Source organism: Dermacentor silvarum, chromosome 11, assembly GCF_013339745.2.
Source record: "Dermacentor silvarum isolate Dsil-2018 chromosome 11, BIME_Dsil_1.4, whole genome shotgun sequence".
NCBI lineage: Eukaryota > Metazoa > Arthropoda > Arachnida > Ixodida > Ixodidae > Dermacentor > Dermacentor silvarum.
In genome coordinates, this window is record NC_051164.1 from 3,531,740 (window position 1) to 3,551,462 (window position 19,723).

Here is a 19,723-nt window from a genome sequence, read left to right on the forward strand (position 1 = left end):
TGCGGGACTGCTGAACGACATTCAATCTTGCAAAAGGCGTGGCCCATTCGGCTGGCACCACAAGGTTGACGGTCAGGTGGGGAGAGCGAATGAGACGCACACGTTTCGTTCATCTCCCAGGGCTTAGTGTTCCTGTGATTCTCGGCAGGCACTTAAAACTGGGATCGTTGTGGACATTGCGACGAACAGTTCACGTTGCTAAAGCCGTTCATCGCTCGCTCATGGTCTCCTTTGGAATCGAGAGGCACGGCACGAACCGTGTCGCGCGCAAAATTCGGGAGCAAGCCCCTGCGCTCTGTGCTTGTCGACTCACAATCCCCAGTGGGATAGAGCGACACGGCACGAAGAGGCACCACATCCTCTGTCCGCCTGTGCGGCTCATTTGGATGATACACAGAAGGCTCGTTTGTCGGCACTGTTACGCGACAACGAAGACCTTTTCACCGGTCAACCGGGCTGTACTGATTTAGCGAGCCACGCGATCGAACTGGTGACGCGCTTCCTATGAAGTGTAACCCCGGCCCGTCAGCCTTGTCAAGAGGCAGGTGATTGATGGTTTTCTGGACGAGATGCTATCGGCCGACATTATCCGCCGCTCATACAACGCCTGGGCATCTCCAATTGTGTTGGTGGCTAAGAAAGATGGCAGTCATCGCCTGTGCGTAGAGTACCGCTGTCTGAACGGAGTGACTCGTAAGGATGCCTATCCGCTTCCGACGATTAGCTTTATTGTAGGAACCCTGGGCAGTACAAGATACTTTACTACGTTGGATGCCTCAAAAGATTACCTACAGGTCCGGATGGATGCGCGTGACCGGTCCAAGACCGCGTTCACATCCCACAGAGGGTTGTTTGAGTTTACTCGTATGTCCTTTGGTCTTTGCAATGGTCCTACAACCTTTCAGAGACTGATGGACCACGTCCTCGGGGAAGCAAAGTGGTCATACTGCATGTGCTACCTCGACGACATTGTGATTTATTCACGAACCTTAGAAGAACACTTGGCCCATGTTGCCAATGTGCTCGAGAGCGTGCGGGCCGCTGGGATGACTGAATCCTGCGAAAGCCCAACTAGCACAAACCCGAGTTCAGTTACTGGGGTTTACGCTGGGCAGGGGCTCCATTGAGCTGGACCGGGAGAAACTTCAGGCAATCCTCGATTTCCCCACGCCCAAGGACGTACATGGCCTCTGCCACTTTTTTGGGAATGGTCAACTTTTACCGGTCGTTCATCCCGTCCTGTGCCCGAGTGCAGGCGCCCTTGAGCAAGCTCTTGGGTAAGTCGGCCGAGTGGCAGTGGGGACCTGAGCAGCAGCAGGCTTTCCGCCAACTGTCTAGTGCCATTGCAGAGACAGCGCAGCTCAGACTTCCCGACCTGACCAGACCATTTGTTGTCCAGACTGACGTGAGCGATCTGGGTTTAGGAGCAGTCCTCCTGCAGGAATACGATGGCATGTTGCAGCCATTGGCCTTTGCCAGCCACTCCTTGATACCGGCAGAGAGGAATTATTCCGTGACGGAGAAGGAGTGCCTCGCTATTGTGTTTGCACTACGTAAATTCGATGTCTACCTTGATGGTACAAAATTCGTAGTGCAAACAGACCACAGTGCACTAAGCTGGCTGATGCGGCTCCGTGAGCCTGCGGGCCGGCTGGCACGCTGGGCTCTCCTGATACAGCATTAGGACTTTTCTGTGCAGTATCGAAAGGGGAGCACTAATGTGGTAGCTGACGCGCTATCTCGTGCCCCATTGTCCACCCAGAACTGTTCTCCAGGTGCGACAGCAGCTGCCGGTGCCTTTGCGCCAGCTAGCATCTGGAGCGAAACGAGCGGAGAGAGAGGCGAGTCCACAAGTGGGCAAACCTGTTCCTCTGCACTCCAGGCAAGCAGCGCGCCACAAAGCATGTGAGCGGGGGAGCTTCTTGAAAGCAAACCCATGACGCCGATGGCTGTAGTCCTGAGAGGGGACGAGATCAGCCTCCCCTTTGGGAGAGCTGGAATCGCTTTTAGCAGGAAAGAGCTACTGAAGGCCCAGCAAATTGATCCGTTTTGTCGCGGAGTGAGCGACGGTCTCAGGGAGACGGAGCGCCGAGACGCTGCTGGTAGTGCGGCGGGCGCAGGGGGGCCGGAAACAGTGTGTGTCGCTGAGTCCCCTGCGGATTTATATTTGCTGGATGATGATGGGCATAGCCACTGAAATACATAGCCACCGATGATGACACTGTGGACCCGTTTAAGGTGGTTATCCCCAAAAGTCTGAGAAGTACACTGTTGCGATTTTCTCATGACGAACCCTTGGCCGATCATTTCAGTGGCTCTCAAGTTTTTACGAAACTAAGCCAAACTGTGACCTGGCCTGGCATAAAGCGTGACATTTTTCGCTGTTGCCGCTCCTGCCACGTCTGTCAAATGGTGAAATCAAGGGGTGGCAAGCCGCCCGGGCTGATGAAACCAATCGACAGTGAGCGTCAGTGGCAAGTGGCCGCCTGCGATCTTATGGGGCCTTTCCCCAAGGAGTAAGCAGAGGTTCACACACCTGATGGTAGTCGTTGATCATTTTTCTAAATGGGTAGAACTGTTTCCGCTTCGTAAAGTGACAGCGCGAGCGGTGCTGGAAAGGCTACAGGAAGTGTTTTGTCGGTTCGGCTTTCCGAAAAGACTGATTACAGACAATGCATCCTATTTCACCGCTCAGGTGTTTGGTGCTACGTGCCGTTCCCAGGGAATTAATTACTGCACCACTTTGCCCTACCACCCCCAGTCCAATTTGACGGAGAGACTCAATAGAACTCTCAAAGCAATGTTAGTGGCCTTAGCCGAACGTCAAAAGGATTGGGCAGACCACTTGAGTGAGCTCGCGTTCGCAATCTGAACCTCCGAGAATCGCTCGACTGGTTTCTCTTCACCTTCCTCAATTTTGGAAGGGAGTTGGCAAATCCGGTGACCAGTGTCATGCAATGCCAGTTCGGGGACGAGGAAGTGCTGGCAGACTGTTCTGCTTACGCTTCAGCACTTCGGGACAGGCTTTGTCGGGCTCTCTGTAGAGCAAGGCAGAGTTTGGCATCGGCCAGGGCCCAGCAGGAGGCTCAGTACGACCGGAAGCATCGCAATCTTTTATTTAAGGTAGGTGATCTCAACCTGAAGCGCAACCACGGTCTTAGCGACGCGACCAAGGGGTTATCAGCCTCGTTCGCTCCTAAGTGGCTTGGTCCGTACCGAGCAGAGAAAGTTTGGTCGCCGCTCGCGTACTTGCTGAAGGATTCCCCTTCGGGAAAACTCAGCCATGTCCATATTGCCGACCTGAAGGCCTTTGCGTCACGGTCTGACGAGCTCGCGCCAGTGCCCAGTGGCATTGCGCGCAAGCAACGGGGCACACCCGGGGCAACGGACCGCATTCGGACCATGCACCGGTACAATGTGAGGAATCGGTCACCTGTGTGATCTTGCACCGGACAACGGACTTTTCCACAACCGAAGGCCCTCAGTAAAATGCGTAGCCTCAGTGGGCTAGCTTCTTTACGGCTAGCGCACGAATAGAAGCTGGTCCCAGCCCAGATTATTGCAAGGGATGTTTATGTAGCGTTTTAACAGTTTGAATTTTTTTCTTTTCCTTTTTTTTTCTCAAGTATGCATGCTGAGTGTAATTATATTGTTTTTTATTTGAAAGTGTGTTTAATTTTTGCGTATAGAGCTTGGATAGTTTAATTCATTTTGTGTTTTTTTTTTAACTTGTACATAACGGTGAACATTTTTGTTTTCCTTGTTCTTTTCTTTTTCCTCTTTTTTTCTTTGCGGCGAAGGGGGATAGTAACTGCGCGGTCGTCAGGCGCGGGGGGGGGGGACAATGGTCCCTTTGACTCATTGGTGCGAGGGGGCGAAGGACGTTTGCGCCTTCTATGGCATGGCGCGTTGTGGACAGCGATGAGCATTTTGGTGTTTGGGAGTGTTGCGCAGCCATGGAGAAAACAGCAAGGAGTGTGTGTGTGTGTGCGCGTGCGTGCGTGGTGGCTGTTGCTCTTTGAAGCAACCAGAAGTCGCACTAACTGCTGCATCGGATCGGAGTGGACACTGAAGGTGGACGGGGTCACTGACCCTCTGACGTGTGGGAGACACCTCGTCCGGTTCTCTTGCTGGACAACTGGTCCAGGAGGGCTGGCGGTCCGGAGCCTTGCTGAACGAGCGTTCGGGTGAGCGGCCACAGGGCTACCTCGCCGGCTGTAGATGTGACCCGGTGGGCTGCTGCCTGTGTGCTTCCGAGCACAACCCTGTCATCGGAAAACCGGGCACACGGAGGCTCCGGGTTAATCGAACGTGGTGCAGGGCCACCTGAGCTCCATGTGGCCAGACAACGCCTGCTGTCCGACACCGATTCCACGACGTCTCTGACATGGCGACACCTGCTTCGGCTTTAACTGTAGGCTGATTACGTTTGACTAGTCCATATATAGCTGTCTGCCCTCTAGAATGTATTTTGGGGAACTGTTGCGTGTATGCCATTTAAATGTAAGTATGTCCAATACAAGTCTGATGTGATGTGAGGGACTATGTCTCTTTGTTGCTTTGTTACTTTTTCTTTACTAAGTGTGCTTTTGCTTTTCACTCTGCTGTTATGTTTGTAGCATAAGGACGATGCTTTTTAAGAGGGAGCTAGGCATTGACACGTGTACTTGTTTATCTTTCTTCGGTGACTGCTCTCACCTAACAAAAGATAAACATGACTTAGAACTTACACAAATGTTATCGTTGATTGTCTCTGTTCTGCATGTCTTTGCCAGGCCTTTTATAATCAGACTGCATGGGCAACACGAATTGTGTAGTAGCAATTGCACTGAAACCTTCGACGAGTGACCTATAAAAGCCGACATGCTTGACCTGCTGATCAGATGTCAACGATCACTGACCGTGTTCGCTGCTATCGCTGTGCTCTGAGTGTAACTTGTGTTTGCGGGCACACATTCACCCAATAAAAAGTTAGTTTTGTCATTCAAAGTTTTGCTGCTGTATTATTCACTGTCACTACTACGTGACGGTGAATAGAAAGGAAGATAGCTGAACATTATTTTCCCAACAAGACAACTCCAGACCCAACGTGAAGAGAGACCTGAATGAAATCACCACTTCGCTGATGGTCACACCCACTAACTCCAAGTGTGTGATGCGGGAGGGCACTCTATACCATCACTACTGGCAAAAGCATTGGCGAGACAAACGCCACCTCCTGTTCCTTCCCACCCCAGATATTACGTGCTATCGATGACACACCGGAAGGAGGACATGCTGGCCAAAGAGCCACGCTGAGGAAGGGTCAAGAATGCTTCTTGTGGCCAAGAATGGAAAAGAGTGTTCACTCATACGTGGCGAGCTGTGAGATGTGCCAGCAGCACAAACGAATAACAGGGTGCCAGCCTGGTCTCCTCATGCCAATTCCACTGCCAGAGGCCATTTTCGACACTGTTGGTATTGACCACATTGGCCCACTCCCTACCACAGCAGCTGGCAACCGGTACAACCTAGTTGCCATAGGCTACTTGTCGAAATTCATGGAGGTCACTGCCGTGCCTTCTCTTGCCACCAGCTTCATCATCAGTTAACTGCAGCACCGATTCGAATGGAGGCACGGTCTACCAAAGAAGCTAATCTCGGATAGGGCAACCACTTTCTGAAGCCGCGAGCTCCAGACCTATCTCTCTGTGGCAGAAGTCGAGCCCCACATTGCATCGGGCTACCATATGCAAGCAAATGGTGCAATGCAAGCTCCCTATTGCTGAAAAACTTTTCACAAAATATATCACAAATAGGAGTAGCGAGGTCAGAGAGGCCCGGGGGTCTCTCGGTCGCGCTCTTTTATACCTTTTTACCTTTTCGCGAGGGGAATGTTTTCCTCGCCCGTCAGATACTTTCCCTCTTCCCGCGCGGGTGCGCGCGTCGCGAGAGGCGAGCGAGAACCGAGAGAGGGCAACGTGCCTCTCTCTCGTGTCCACGCGGCTCCCGCCGCGTGCGCTACGTGCGCAAGAGACGGCGAGCGCCCGTGGGAGAAGGAGGCGGCGTGTGCTCCCCACATCCTCCTCCCCTTAAGAAGGCCCCCGTACGTTGAGGCTGGCACCTAGGGACGTCCATTTGCTTGAGTACCCGCCGAGGTTGGCGACCGAGGAAGAGTCGGGCTGGTGGTGATGTAGCCCTCAGCTGGCGGACACTTGATGCCGACTTGGAGGCGGCTGGTCAGCTGCACTGCTCGTGCTTGCGATGCGGGCGGGATCGTTGTCGGGGCTCGAAGGTGGCTCTCAATTCCGCGCCCCAGGTGTCGGCTGCGCTGGAGGGGGGGGCGGTCGCCTGCTGGTCGCCGGTTAGCGGTTCATGCGGCTGCAAGGCCGGCATGGTGCCGTCAGTGCTGCAAGGGCATCAGTTGTTCCAGCGCGTACTGCAGGCAATTCGCACGGCCGTATCTCGTCTTGCTCTGCTCCGGGAAATTATTATTAGCAAACTGCACGGAGCGGCACTGTGATCAGCAGCCTAGTTGGCCGCATCCGGGAACACCGTCGACATCTGTTACGAAGGGAATGTTCGCAAGCACCATCACCAACTCGAGTTGCAGCACAAGATAATCACCGCACTGGCCCTCACAGCAGTCTTTGGTCAAACCGTACCCCGCATACACATGCGTCGAACGTTCACACCACATTCCCATCGTGGCCCATGAGGGTACTTGCTGGAGCGACGACTCGTCGTCCATACCCGGTGCTCCGTGGTCACTAGATATTCGCTTCCCCGGCAGGAACTACCAAGGTGCCAGCCCGGCGCGGCTGTATGCTCACGCGGTATGCAATGTCACCTGGACTTACGAATGTTTCTCGCAGTCGTCAGGTTACACAACTAGCAGTCAGATTACTTTCGCCTGCTACGCAAATTGTAGCGCGGCTGCGGGCTTGCCGTTCGGTTCTGACTGCTCTCTCTCACCGATCGCGGTTAAGGGAGGGCCTGATCGTCATCCCACTGCTCATCACGCGGCAGATACCGTTTCAGGTCGCATACGTGTACCAGTCCGCCGCACGGCTTTCCTTTCTTGTTCTCGAGCCGGTAAACAAGCGAGGAAACCTTCTCTCGCACTTGATACGGCCCAGTCCACTTCGGTGCCAGCGAGGCAGCGAAGTGTTTGCTAGCATCGCTGAGAACATGCTGGCGTCGAAGCACCAGATCGCCCACTTCGTAGTGGACGTTCCGATGCGTGCGGTCGTACTGCGCCTTCTGCTGTGCCCTAGCAGAGCGAAGATTACAGCGTGCTTTATGTAAAGCTTCCGTCATCTTGGCACGTAGATGGGCTGCGTGTTCAGCTCGTGCTGACGGTGCGACTGGCATTCCGCTGCGATCCGCGAGAACCCTATCCATCGGATTCGGCAGCTCTCTCCCCAGGGTTGAGAGAAGAAGGCGCATACCCAGTCGAGCCGTTCACTGTCAATCGCAATGCAAACCCGATCTCTGGAAGGTAGGTATCCCAGTCCTTATGTCTTTCACAGAATGCGACAAGCATGTGCTTGATGTTGTGATTGACTCGTTCAGTGGGGTTCGACTGAGCATGGTATGTTGTCATTTTCTTGTGCTTAATGGCAAGTGCAACACATGAGTCAACGAAGACCTTTGCAGCGAAGTAGGACGCAGTGTCCGTTATCAACTGCTCCGGAAAACCAAACCTGGTGAAACCTCCATCAACTTATCCATGATCACCCGTGCCGTCAGTTTTCGTAGGGGGAAAAGTTCTACCCATTTACTGAAGTGATCCCTGACCACCAGCAAGAATTTGTTCCTGCTCGGTGTTGTGGGATACGGTCCCATGATGTCACATGCCGCGATTTGCCAGGGAGTCTGGCTGTCGATAGGCTGCATGAAGCCGGGCGGTCGTCCGCCTCCGGGCTTCACGCTTTGGGACACATGACACGAGCGGGCGTAGCGAATCACGTCCCCTTTCATGCCTGGCCAGGTAGCGAAGCGACACAACTTAACGTAAGTCTTGGGGCAGTTCGCATGCCCAGCGATGCACGAGTCATGAAAGTAGCGTAGCAGTGCTCCTCTCAACGCGCGCGGTATCACCACCTTAAGCGGCTCACTTGTGTCGTTCTCGGTGGGAATATACCTCAGCAGGATGCCGTCGGAATTCAGCAGATAGGAATCAAGCGCGCTCACAGCATTACCAGCTGTTCCTGAGCGCTCCGCACCGATAGCAATACCAGCTGCCTCCATGTGCGCGGCGGCCGCGCCGCCCGGCTCCTGGAGCCCGTCGAGCACTTTTCGACAAAACGGATCCTTCTGCTGAGCCTCGAACAGATCCTTTCTGCTGAAGACAACTACTGCGGAACCGATAACATCTACAGTAAAAGCTCGATGATACGATCACGGCTGTGGTCCCAGCCGAGCCCCATTACTTTGCAACGTGCTAGAGAACGGTTGTTACGAATCGATTTTCAGCCTGCGTCGGTCGATACGAATAAACGCCGCCCCACCGACGGCCGTGAAAGAGAACAGCGCGCAGTCACGCGCTTTCTCTCCTTCTCTTTTGGTGCGGAGGCGCGGCGCCGGACAGCGCGGACTCCGCGACTGGGCGCGAAGAGTTTGAAGCGGTGGCGATTCAAGAAATAAATGCTTTTTACGTACATGTGCCTGAGTGAGTTCACCTCTGACTCTTTAATTTAGCTACAGTCGAATCTCGTTAATTCGAACAAGCTTATTTCGAACATATTGCGCACCGACAATGCTCTTAGCAGCGCGCCAAATAACGCGGCGGCGCCTCTGACCGGCATTGCTCCGACACCGCCGTAGAGCAAAAGCTCAGGAGAGACCCCTCAATGCCGCGCGCGAAGGAACGGGAAAAAAAAAAGAACCAGCGGCGGAAATTTCCCCCTCTCTCAAATTGCAAGGTCGCTGTTTCTGCATCGCGCCGGAACAAGCGTGTACGTGCCAACTAGAGTGTTCTAGACAACCGTATTCTAGCACACAATAGTGCTGACGTGTCAGCCACGCGGATAAAATGGCAGTGAACCCTTCTCCTCTATTTTCTAGTCACATGTTGACCTTGCACGCTGCGGCAGCAGCGCAGAGGGAAGCAGCGGCGGAGGCACAGTCGGGCCAACGAAACTGCCACGCCCGCAAACGCTCGCTTCCCGATCACGGCAGAAAACGAAACTTCAGGAGGCGGCTAAAATAAGCTAGCGCCAGCACGGCGGCGGGCGCGCACAGAGATGTGCGCACGGAGTCGAAGGTGAGAGAGCTACGAGGGAGTTGAGAGGGAGGGCGAGGGGAGCCACCGAAGCGGCGGAGTTGACGCGGCCAAATCCGCTTCCCTGCCGCCCTCCTCCCTCACCTTCGACGGTCTCCGCGCGCACCCGTGTGCCGGCGCCACCCGCTCGCTCCCTGAAGCTTCGTTTTCTGTCGTTATCGGGAAGCGACCGTTAGCCGGCGTGGGCAGTTTCATGGCCCGCGCTTGCTATGCGCTTGCGCGCCGCAATATTTCACGACTCGCACCGTTCGTGCATCGTGCTATGGTGCACGAATACTTCAAAAATACGTCCTTTTAATTCGAACAAATTTTCGGGCCCCTTCGAGTTCGAATTATCGAGATTCGACAGTATTTTTAATTGTGTTTCGATGATACGAATTTCGGCTAATACGAATATTTTTCGTGACCCCGTGAGATTCGTATCATCGAGCTTTTACTGTACGTGGTTCACGCTCTTGCCCAGGATCGACGGTTGTTCCGCGTCCCTTACTCGGGCTACGGCCAGGGTTTTTCCCTCGCCTCAGACTGGCGCTCGCGAAAGCGCGTCCGCTGCAGCATTGCTTTTTCCTTTGCGGTAGCACACGGTGAAGTTGTAACGCTGCAGCAGCAGTGCCCAACACGCCAGGCGGCCACTCGACTCGCTCAAGCACCTCAACTAAGTGGTCAGTCTCAATCGTGAATGCCACTCCGTCGACATAATAGTCAAACTTTCGCAGAGCGAAAACTATCGCGAGACACTCCTTCTCTGTCACCGAGTAGTTTGTTTCTGCCGGCATCAACGAACGGCTCACGAACGCAACAGGTCGGAGAATGCCTCCATGCTCCTGAAGCAAAACTGCAGCTAGACCCAGGTCACTTGCGTCTGTTTGAATCACAAACTCCCTATTCAAGTCGGGCAGCTGCAACTCTGCCGTGTCAGCGAGCACCTTTGTGAGGCCACGCAGTGCCGCCTTCTGCTCTTGACCCTAAGTCCAACACTCGTCTTTCCTCAAGAGCTTTGTTAAAGGCGCTTGCACGGCCGTGCAGTATGGAATGAATTGGCGATAAAAGTTCACCAATCGCAGAAATCGTCTCAGTTCGCCGATATCTTTCGGCGATGGGTACCTCAGTATAGCCTTGAGCTTATCCTCACTCGGCAGAATGCGACCATTGTCCAACGTGAATCCCAACAGCGTTATTCTGTTTGCAGCTACCTGAGCTTTACTCGGGTTCAACGTGATACCCACGGACCTCGGCCTGTCTAGGACAACAAAGTCCTAGACAAGGCCGAGGATTACATTTCCACGGCGCAGCATCACCCGTGTCTATCCTGTGCCTGACTAGCGTAGAGCCTAAACAGCTTAGCTGGGAATCCGTCCCCATTTGTGGTGTTAAAAAAAAAAATGTTGCTCCATCCCCATCTACGGTGTTGCCCCATTTGAATGTTACGACCCCATAAATTTTTTTGAATCACACACACACACAAGCACGCAAATTTAACTGTGGACAATGCCAGCCCATCAAACACACACACACACAAATTCAACTGTGTACGTGGACAATGCCAGCCTATCAAAAACACACATACGTGCACAGACACACACACAAATTCAACTGTGTGGACAATGCCAGCCTATCAAACACATTTATTTATTTTTATTTATTTATTACAAACACCTAAAGCGCCCGAGTAGGGCATTATCGTAGGGGGGTTAATTACAAACATAAAGGTCATATATTGAACTTCAAGAAAAACAGCATCATACCATTTATGGCATTACAAATACAATAATCGTAATTACAGAGAAAGACAACACATCGAATAAAAAAAAAAAAAACATCCGATTATAAAATTTGTTACACAATGCATGAAACGGTACACTGGAAATATTGTCTACAACAGATTCATGTAAAGTTCTGTATGGCAGATGAAAAATTGGGTGCAGACACTATCTCATCCGGGAGCAAATTCCATTCCGCAATTGTTTGCGGAAAGAATGAAAATTTAAATACATTAATACAACTTTGGTAGGCCCTTATTAATACGATTTTGGTAGGCCACATACACACACACGCACAAATTCAACTGTGTGGACAATGCCAGCCTATAAAAAAACACGCACAAATTCAACTGTGTGGACAATGCCAGCCTATCAAACACACACACACACACACGCGGACACACACACAAATTCAATTGTGAGCCTATCAAACACAGACACACACATGTACACACACATACGCACAAATTCAACTGTGTGGACAATACCAGCCTATCAAAAAAACAAAAAACACTCCTCACCCAATTTGCTGCAGTGTTTGATGACATACAATTTTCGCTCCAGTGAGGCACAGTGTCACCTAGAAATGAAACAGAAGCCAGTGACTTGTTGCTGTGTATGCTCTACATGCTCAGATGGCCTGTCACCAGCGTTGAACAAAGCTAGGTTCAGATCAGTCAGCTTCAACTAATCTGACCCAGATGGGACTCTAGAATTGGTCTATTCATCTCGTTAGTTAAATGAAAATGACGAAAAAAACTTAAATGTGCAGTTCCTTCATTTGCCAAATTAAACTACAAATGTTAATGCTGTAAGTGCTTATATGCTTTAGAAATTGACAGCTCAGTGCGCTATATACCAATGCATTAAAATAGGTTTTTCACATGTGCCAACACTTCCGTGACGTCATGTCACACTGGCTCCAAAGATATTAAAAAAATATCAGAGATTCCACGCACGTCACCACTAGTTGTACGTATTAGCACGCACTGAATATTATGGCAAAAGTGACACCGCTTGTAATGAACACTATGTCAATACTTCACACAATGAACTGCCCTGAAGTAGTACGAAATCTGGGGCGTATTCTGCGACGATCACCTCAGCGATACTATCGCCTTCACGTGAAGTAAGGCTTAATCAGCCAATCAGCTAATCTGCTTTTGCTCAACCAGGCAATCACAACGTGCCTGATGGCGATACTGTCCTCGAAGCAATACTATCGCTGAAAGTGATCGCCGGAGAATGCCTCCCCTGGACGTCCTCAAGTTTTCCACTTAACTGTATGTAAAAAGGATAGGTCACTGGGCTAATCCCACAAAAATTAATATATATGTTGATGCCATTGCTACTCATAACTTATTTTACTGCAAACAATAAACAAACCTGCTCCAAAGATTGCATCCGATGAGCTCTGCTCGTGACGAGAGGTGACACGCCGGTGGGAGCTCTCAGCACTCACGGCAAAGAGGTCATCTACCCTGTCATCATCAAGGATGCTCTCGCTAAATGGTGCCTGCATTCAAAATACATTCATTTGTTTTCCACACTAAAGCATCATGCCAACGAGAACAGTATCTTTAAGTATTCTTAGCTACAAATTACACTGTCTAATGCTATATTCGACTGGTCGCCTCCATCCTCCGAATCAGAGTCGGGGCAGATACGGCGTGTCTCAATCTCGGAGGCAGAGGACAAGCGTGCAAGTCGAATGTGCGACTCGCACTCGAAGGAGTAAATGGCACTGCGAAGTCACGTGACTACAGAAAAAACACAGTTTAGAGTTGCAGCCGTGTTGAAGCCTAGCCAGCACCCCCGACGCTTCCAAATGGCAGACGCGCGGATGCGACCGTTTGGTGTGACCCCGGAATCCAGATCACCGTTTCCAACAATTAACTCCACAGATTCTTTTTGTGACAATGATTGCGGACGGTAAGTTTTTGTTAACTACTACACCAAACCACCGTGTGAATACAGTATAGACCACTTATAACGTAACCGCTTATAGTGCAGGACCGGATATAGTGCGGTCTTTTCAGACTCCCGTTAATTTTCCCATAGCACTCCATGTATACATGTATCGCTTGTAGTGCAGTTGCGGGAAACAAAATACCGGTTACAGTGCGGCTGCCTGGGAGTACGGAAGTCAGCAGAGACGGCGAACGCTCCCCTCAAACTGGCGCCCCAAGGAGTGCTCAAGGAAGAAAGAGACTAAGTGGAGGAGAAGGGCACGTGGTGCGAACGAACAGCCAGTGAGGCTGAAACCGGAATCTTGAGTGCGAGTCGTGAAATATCACGGCGCGCATAGCAAGCGAGGGCCACAAAACTGCCATCGCCAGCCAACGCTCGCTTCACGATAATGGCAGTAAATGAAACTTCAGGGAGCGCGTGGTGCCTGCACGGCACGGCGAAGGGCGCATGCGGAGACCGTGGAATGCGAGGGAGGAGGGCGGCAGGGAAGCGGATTTCACCTCGGCAACTCCGCCGCTTCGGTGGCTCCCCTCGCCCTACCTCGTAGCTCCCTCACTTTCGACTGCCAAAGTGCGTGCCCGCCGCCGTGCAGGCGCCGCCGCTCCAGCTGGCCCAGCGCCAGCTCCCCGAAGTTTCATTTTCTGCCGTTATTAGGAAGCGGGCGTTTGCCGGCGTGGGCAGTTTCGTTGGCCGACCTGGGACAGCGCCGCTGCTTCCCTCTGCGCCGTAGCCGCAGTGTGCAAGGTCAGCACGTGACTAGAAAGTCGATAAAGCATAAAGGGGGAAGAAGGGTTCACTGCCATTTTCTACACGTGGCTACGATAGCGTGGCTGAGACGTCGGCATGTACACGCATGTTCCGGCGCAACGCAGAATCGGCGACCTTGCCATTTGAGAAAGGGTGAAATTTCCACTGCGTTTTCTTTTCTTCCTTTCTTTTTTGTTTTGTTCACGCGCGACATTGAGGGGTCTCTCCTAAGCTTTTACTCTATGGCAGTGCCAGAGCAATGCCGGTCGGAGGCACTGCCGCGTGATTTGGTTCGAATTAACGAGATTCGACTGTAAATTGAATGCAAACATTCTAGCTGCATTCCTCGACTGTCGCATATGCGTGGCGGCTCGGTGCACATGTTTTGCACATGTGCGGGCCTTGAAAATTGTTGCTTTGGTTATAGTGTGGTACCGCTTAAAGTGCGGATATTCGAGACTCTGGCGACTTATGTTATAAGCGGTCTACACTGTACTTGAACTGCTGCAAAGTGGTTGGACTGCAAAGTACGACTAGTAAGACCGGAAACGCTCTCAATCTCAGTGACTGCTCCGACGACAGGGCTCGGAGCGCCTCAGAGCGCTCGACGCGGGAGGAGAACGATCAAAAAGAACCAGCCGAACGCAAGGTGTGACCCTCTTTCAACCAGCCGAAGACAACGCCACTAGCGAGAGCTTTCCAAAACGACCAGTCGAAGATACCATTGGTTTCACAAGAAGCCAAACTTCTCTATATTTGAAGTATTTGCAGTAAGGCATACTGTTTAATCTTGTGGAAGGGCCACACTCGGTTGTTTTGGACCAAATAAGAGCGAGAAAACGTATTTGTGTGAGAGCACAGCACCCCTTTTTTCAAAGAGCCCATTGCAGCCTGCAATGCAGCGGGCGCATGGTGCGCGGTGCAATCCACTCTTCCTCTCTTTGTTAGGCATCGGCCCCTGCCAGCTTGTTTTGCTGTTTTGGTGGTTGCCTGGTGGTTCACACAGACGCAGGCCTGGGCCAATTGACTTGTGTGTGCGCTGCCTTGCTACCCAGCAGGAATGGGGAAGTACCTGAACACAGGAGCGCTTAAGCTGAGAGACGTTGGCTATGCCCTGAAACACTGCAAGCATGCAGCGTTGCCATTGACGAAAAATGGTTAAGGCACTGGGGTGACCAGAAAGATTCCTTGGTAAGCATGAGTGGCACGAGATGGCTTTCTGCGATGAAACTTGCAAATTCCCAGACCTTAAAATCAAATTCATGAGCTACGTCTCGGAGATGCAGGTCAATGGCTATGCTCTGTTGACCGATATGCTAACGTTGGATGCGAATGTTTTTGAAGTGCAACAATTTGGCCATCTGGCCCAGGACGACAATGTGCCAGCGGCTTCCTCACGAATATGAGGATATGAGGTTCATTGAGTACTGTTCTGGGGAAAACCTTTGACATATCCCTGCTGCTCGGTGGGCCTCTTCATTGCCGGCTATTTCTTCATGACCAGATATCCAGCTGATGCAGACATGACTTCCACGCCTGTGCAATTTGGAGGATATTCTCTTCACCTGCCAAACAAAACAGCTGTTCATGGCGTTCTGGCCATAAATATGCGACTCATGGGGAGGAAGTACAGTGGAATCTCGTTGATAAAATCTTCACGGGAACCGGAAAATAAAGCGTATCATTCGAAAATCATATTATCCAACATATGATCTAACCAAATCGTATTATGGGGAAAAGAAAAAGAAATGTATCATCCCGAAAACATATAATGCAGAATCGTACCAACAACATTCCCCTGTAGTTCCGACAATGTAGCTACATAGCGAGCAGCCTCAAGTGGCCCATTAGTACTGCACCCTTGACGCTTCAGGTACCTTGCCTTCGCTTTTATACCACGTGGTGTTGTGCCAGGCCACTGAGCAATGGTCTTCATCAAAGGCCGTACACACGAAGGGTAGTCAAGTCACCAGCAGGGTCTCCAATGCATCTTTGTGAGCGCAAGTCACCTTGCTCCTCTGCGATGGGTGACTAGAACCCATGTTGCGGGGCATCGGTTGACAACTGCAATGTCCTCTCAAAGTGGTTCAGGGAGGGGCAGTAAACTTGTCGCACTGTGGCCAATGTACTGGAAGATGAATCTGCCTGCTCGTGTAAACTGCAGAGTGACTTGCGCTTCACGCTGAAGCTCTGCACGGTGCTCTATAGCGTTGAGTCACGAATATTGGTGGAGGCGCTCAATTTTTGCCATCCTTGGCTGAAGGCATAGCCATCGTGTCTTCGTCAGGCACAAACAATTCACAGCTTACAACTGTTTAGACACCAGTAGACTGCCGACAAGAGTGCCGGTTAACGCATTCGTTGGCACCTCGATGTTTGTTTGTGGTGCGTCGAATGAGGTACATTGTCTATTTCCAAAACTTGCTGATAAGTCATGCTGTTGATCCAACGTCCTCGTTCACAAGCAAGCTAAAACACCTGCGAATGTCTGGCGGCTTATTAGTTTGCTGTCCAAGTTCAGATGCACCTTGTCTTCCCAATTCTTCTTGCGCAGCCTGTTATTACCCACTACGCCATATACGGTCTTCGCTGGAGCAGCTTTGAGGCCCACCTCCCAAAGAGAGGAGCTTACCTAATTTAGTCCTGCGTGTAGGATGTCCTCTTGCATTGTGTCTTCAGACATAAATTTTCAAGCGTGTCAAAGCAACCACGATAATGTTACGTGAAGGACGAGTTAATTAAACTAGACACTATTTACAGATTATATTTAGAGCTGCGGTTGCAGCGCTGACCGGTTGGATTCACAGCGCGAGCCAAGTTCGTTCTTCCTCCTCTTTGCTGAAGTGGTGGCGCCCAAGTGCCTCATTTAAACGACCAAATACAACACGCGTGTAGCAGCATAATCCGCCGGCGGCAGTAGCGACGTCTTAGAGCGTCTAAATGTCATCACTGGGAGGGTAATACTTCTTCAGTCGTGTAACGTGCACAATATCACTGCACTGGGAAGCAGATGGGGCATCAGGGGCGATTTCGTAGGTGATGGGAGTCACAGCACAAAGCACTCACTATGGGCCTGTGTAGCCGGTCGTACAAATGCCTTCGACTCTCTTGGGAGTTCAGAAGGAGGTCACGGTCAATTTCCGTTGCGTGGGCAGCGTGGGCGATGGCGTCAAGTGCATATTCACTGGTTGGTCCCGCAGGAACAGGGGGGGTTGTGTCGAGGGGCAGTGCTGGTTCTCGGCCGAACAGAAGGAAAAATGGGGAATAACCAGCTGTGTCGTGGCGCGAGGAATTAAACGCAAATGTGACAAACAGTAGAGCGAGGTCTCAGTCAGTGCGGTCTGAAGAGACATACTTCGCGAGCATGTCTGTGAGAGTGCGATTGAGACACTCCGTGAGGCCGTTTGTTTGCGGATGGATGATGTGGATAGCTTGTGCCTTGTTGCACAGGACTGCAGCATGTCTGCGATTTTTGATAGGAATGTCCGGCCACGGTCTGTAACAAGTTGTTGTGGAGCTCCATGTAATAAAATCACGTTGCGAAGAAGAAAATTGGCGACATCTTTGACGCAGCTTCTAGGAAGCCTCGGGTGATGGCGTAGCACATGGCATAATCCGTGGCCACAGCGATCCACCTGTTCCCAGAGGTAGATAGAAGAAAAGAGCCAAGTAAGTCCAAACCAACCCGAAAGAATGGTTCTGTGGGATTGTCGAGTGGTTGAAGGAACCCGTCAGGGAGCGTCGATGGTGTCTTGCGTTGCTGGCATATCTCACATGCTGCTACGTATCTTCGAACGGAGCGAGCAAGCCCTGGCCAAAAGAAGCGTCGGCGGATCCGGTCGTAGGTACACGACACACCGAGGTGGCCGGCAGTGGAGAAGTTGTTAAGTTCGTGGAGAACAGCCGAGCGAAGGTGTTTAGCAATCACAAAGAGTAATGCTAAGCCGTCGGGGTGAACGTTGTGGCCGTAGAGTACGCCATCTTGAAGTATGAATAAGCGAAGAGAACTGTCGGCAAGTGACGCTTCCAGGCGGTCAATGACGCTTCCAGGTGGTCAAAACAGAGAGAACACAGGCGTCGGTAGCAGTATCAGACGTAGAGGTCGGGTCTTCACCTGGGTAACGAGAGAGGCAGTCTGCATCGTGGTGTTGGCGTCCCAACTTGTAAGTCACTGTGTAGGATATTCTTGTAGTCGGAGGGCCCAACGACCGAGCCGGCCAGTAGGATCCTTGAGCGACGAAAGCCAACAGAGCGCATGATGGTCTGTGATTACTGAGAAGGGCTTGCCATATAAATATGGGCGGCGGAACTTTGAAACAGCCCAGACGAGAGCAAGACATTCGTGCTCGGTAATCGAATAGTTGCACTCTGTGGTTGTCAGGAGCCGGTTGGCATAGGCTATAACACAGTCGTGTCCATGTTGGCATTGCGCTAAGACGGCTCTGATCCCATAACCACTGGCATCGGTTCGAACCTCTGTAGGTGCGGAGGGGTCAAAGTGGGCCAAGACAGCAGGATTGGTGAGAATCATGATAAGGCGTAAAAACGCGGCAGCCTGAGGGGAACCCCACGTAAAAGGCACGTCTTCCTTCAGAAGTTCAGCGAGCGGTTGAGCAATTGCTGCGAAATCTTTCACGAATCGTCTGAAATAAAAGCAGAGCCCCACAAAACTCCGGACGTCTTTGACAAACTGAGGTACAGGAAAAGCCGTTACTGCTCGAACCTTCTGCGGGTCGGGTTGTATGCCGGAAGCATCGACGAGATGGCCTAGCACTGTAATCTGTCGGCGCCCGAAGTAGCACTCTGACGAGTTTAAATGGAGCCCAGCCTTGCGGAAGATGCCAAGGATAGCTGCGACGCGCTCAAGGTGCATCTCAAATGTAGGAGAAAACACAAGGACGTCTTTGAGATAACAAAGGCAAGTTGACCATTTGAACGTGGCGGGGCATTGCATAGACCCAACGGCATAACCTTAAATAGACCTCTCCTGGGGTATGTCACACCACACCGGCGACGTCACCGGCGCACGTGCGGTGACTCTAGTTGGCAAAAAACAGTCGCCGCCGGCTTTCTGCGTGGTGCAGTCGGGCTTTAGTTGGTGTAGGTCGGCGCCACGTGGACGCATGTTTTTGTGTCTTTTTAAAAATTTTTACGTGAACCTCCACAATTCTCTTGCTAGCCAGATTAGCATAAATGGGTGTATGAGAACATCGGCGTGTGGTAAACTGCATGATGAAAATGTGGCGACGCTGGCCTTTTTTTACTTGCAAACATGAACCACTTGGTGGTGGTCTGCGATGGACTGTGCAATAAAGAATATCGGCTTTTTCATGGAAGTGTGCCACATTTGTTGTGGGAAAGTGAGCGGCGAGAACGATATCGGCTCATCTTAGCGTAGGGACCACATTATGTGTGTGGGCACGCGTGGTGTACTACGCGATAAGCAATACGCTAGCGAGACTGTGGACGCGTGTTGCGTGTAATAAAACCAGTCGTAGTGATCAGGCTCCGATAGAACTTCAGGGACCGTAATTATTGAACAGGTGAGATTGAATGAGACGCGATGATTAGTGAGCGCATGTATTTCGGGGCCATTCGCGCTGTATGCAAAAAAAAAAATTATCGAGTGAGGTACAGCTACGAATGAACTTCTACGATGTTTTGACCGCTGCCGAGCTGCGTGTATACATTTAACAGCCGGGAATGCCCTAAAGGCAAGCCACTGAAATTATCGTGATTTAACGGGTCTTAAGTAAAATTGAACTTTCTTTCTTTTTTTTTCGTTATTGGAGCATTCACCTTCATGGTACAGATTTTATGCCATGATGATGCACATAAACATGCAAAACTTGGGTCTTGTAAAGTTGAGAGCAGCAAAGTGTGCAGCAGACACAGTGAAGTTAGCGCGCAACGGATTATGTACTTATGTAAGATTTTGCTTTGTACATTCACATGACCGAGACTAATAATTAAAATTAAA

The 19,723-nt window shown here is 51.3% G+C and overlaps 1 protein-coding gene across 4 annotated transcripts in view; it reads right to left on the bottom strand.

Annotated features, from left to right (window-relative positions):
* LOC119432389 (WASH complex subunit 2) overlaps window positions 1-19,723 on the bottom strand; it is a 545,737-nt gene that overhangs the window by 14,105 nt on the left and 511,909 nt on the right. For all 4 annotated transcript variants that reach the window (XM_049658605.1, XM_049658606.1, XM_037699556.2 and 1 more), the window contains 2 exons: window positions 12,412-12,541; window positions 11,547-11,605 (listed from right to left, as the gene is read on the bottom strand). In XM_049658605.1, coding sequence (XP_049514562.1) covers window positions 11,547-11,605; window positions 12,412-12,541 — 189 coding nt within the window. The remainder of the gene's footprint in view (window positions 1-11,546; window positions 11,606-12,411; window positions 12,542-19,723) is intronic.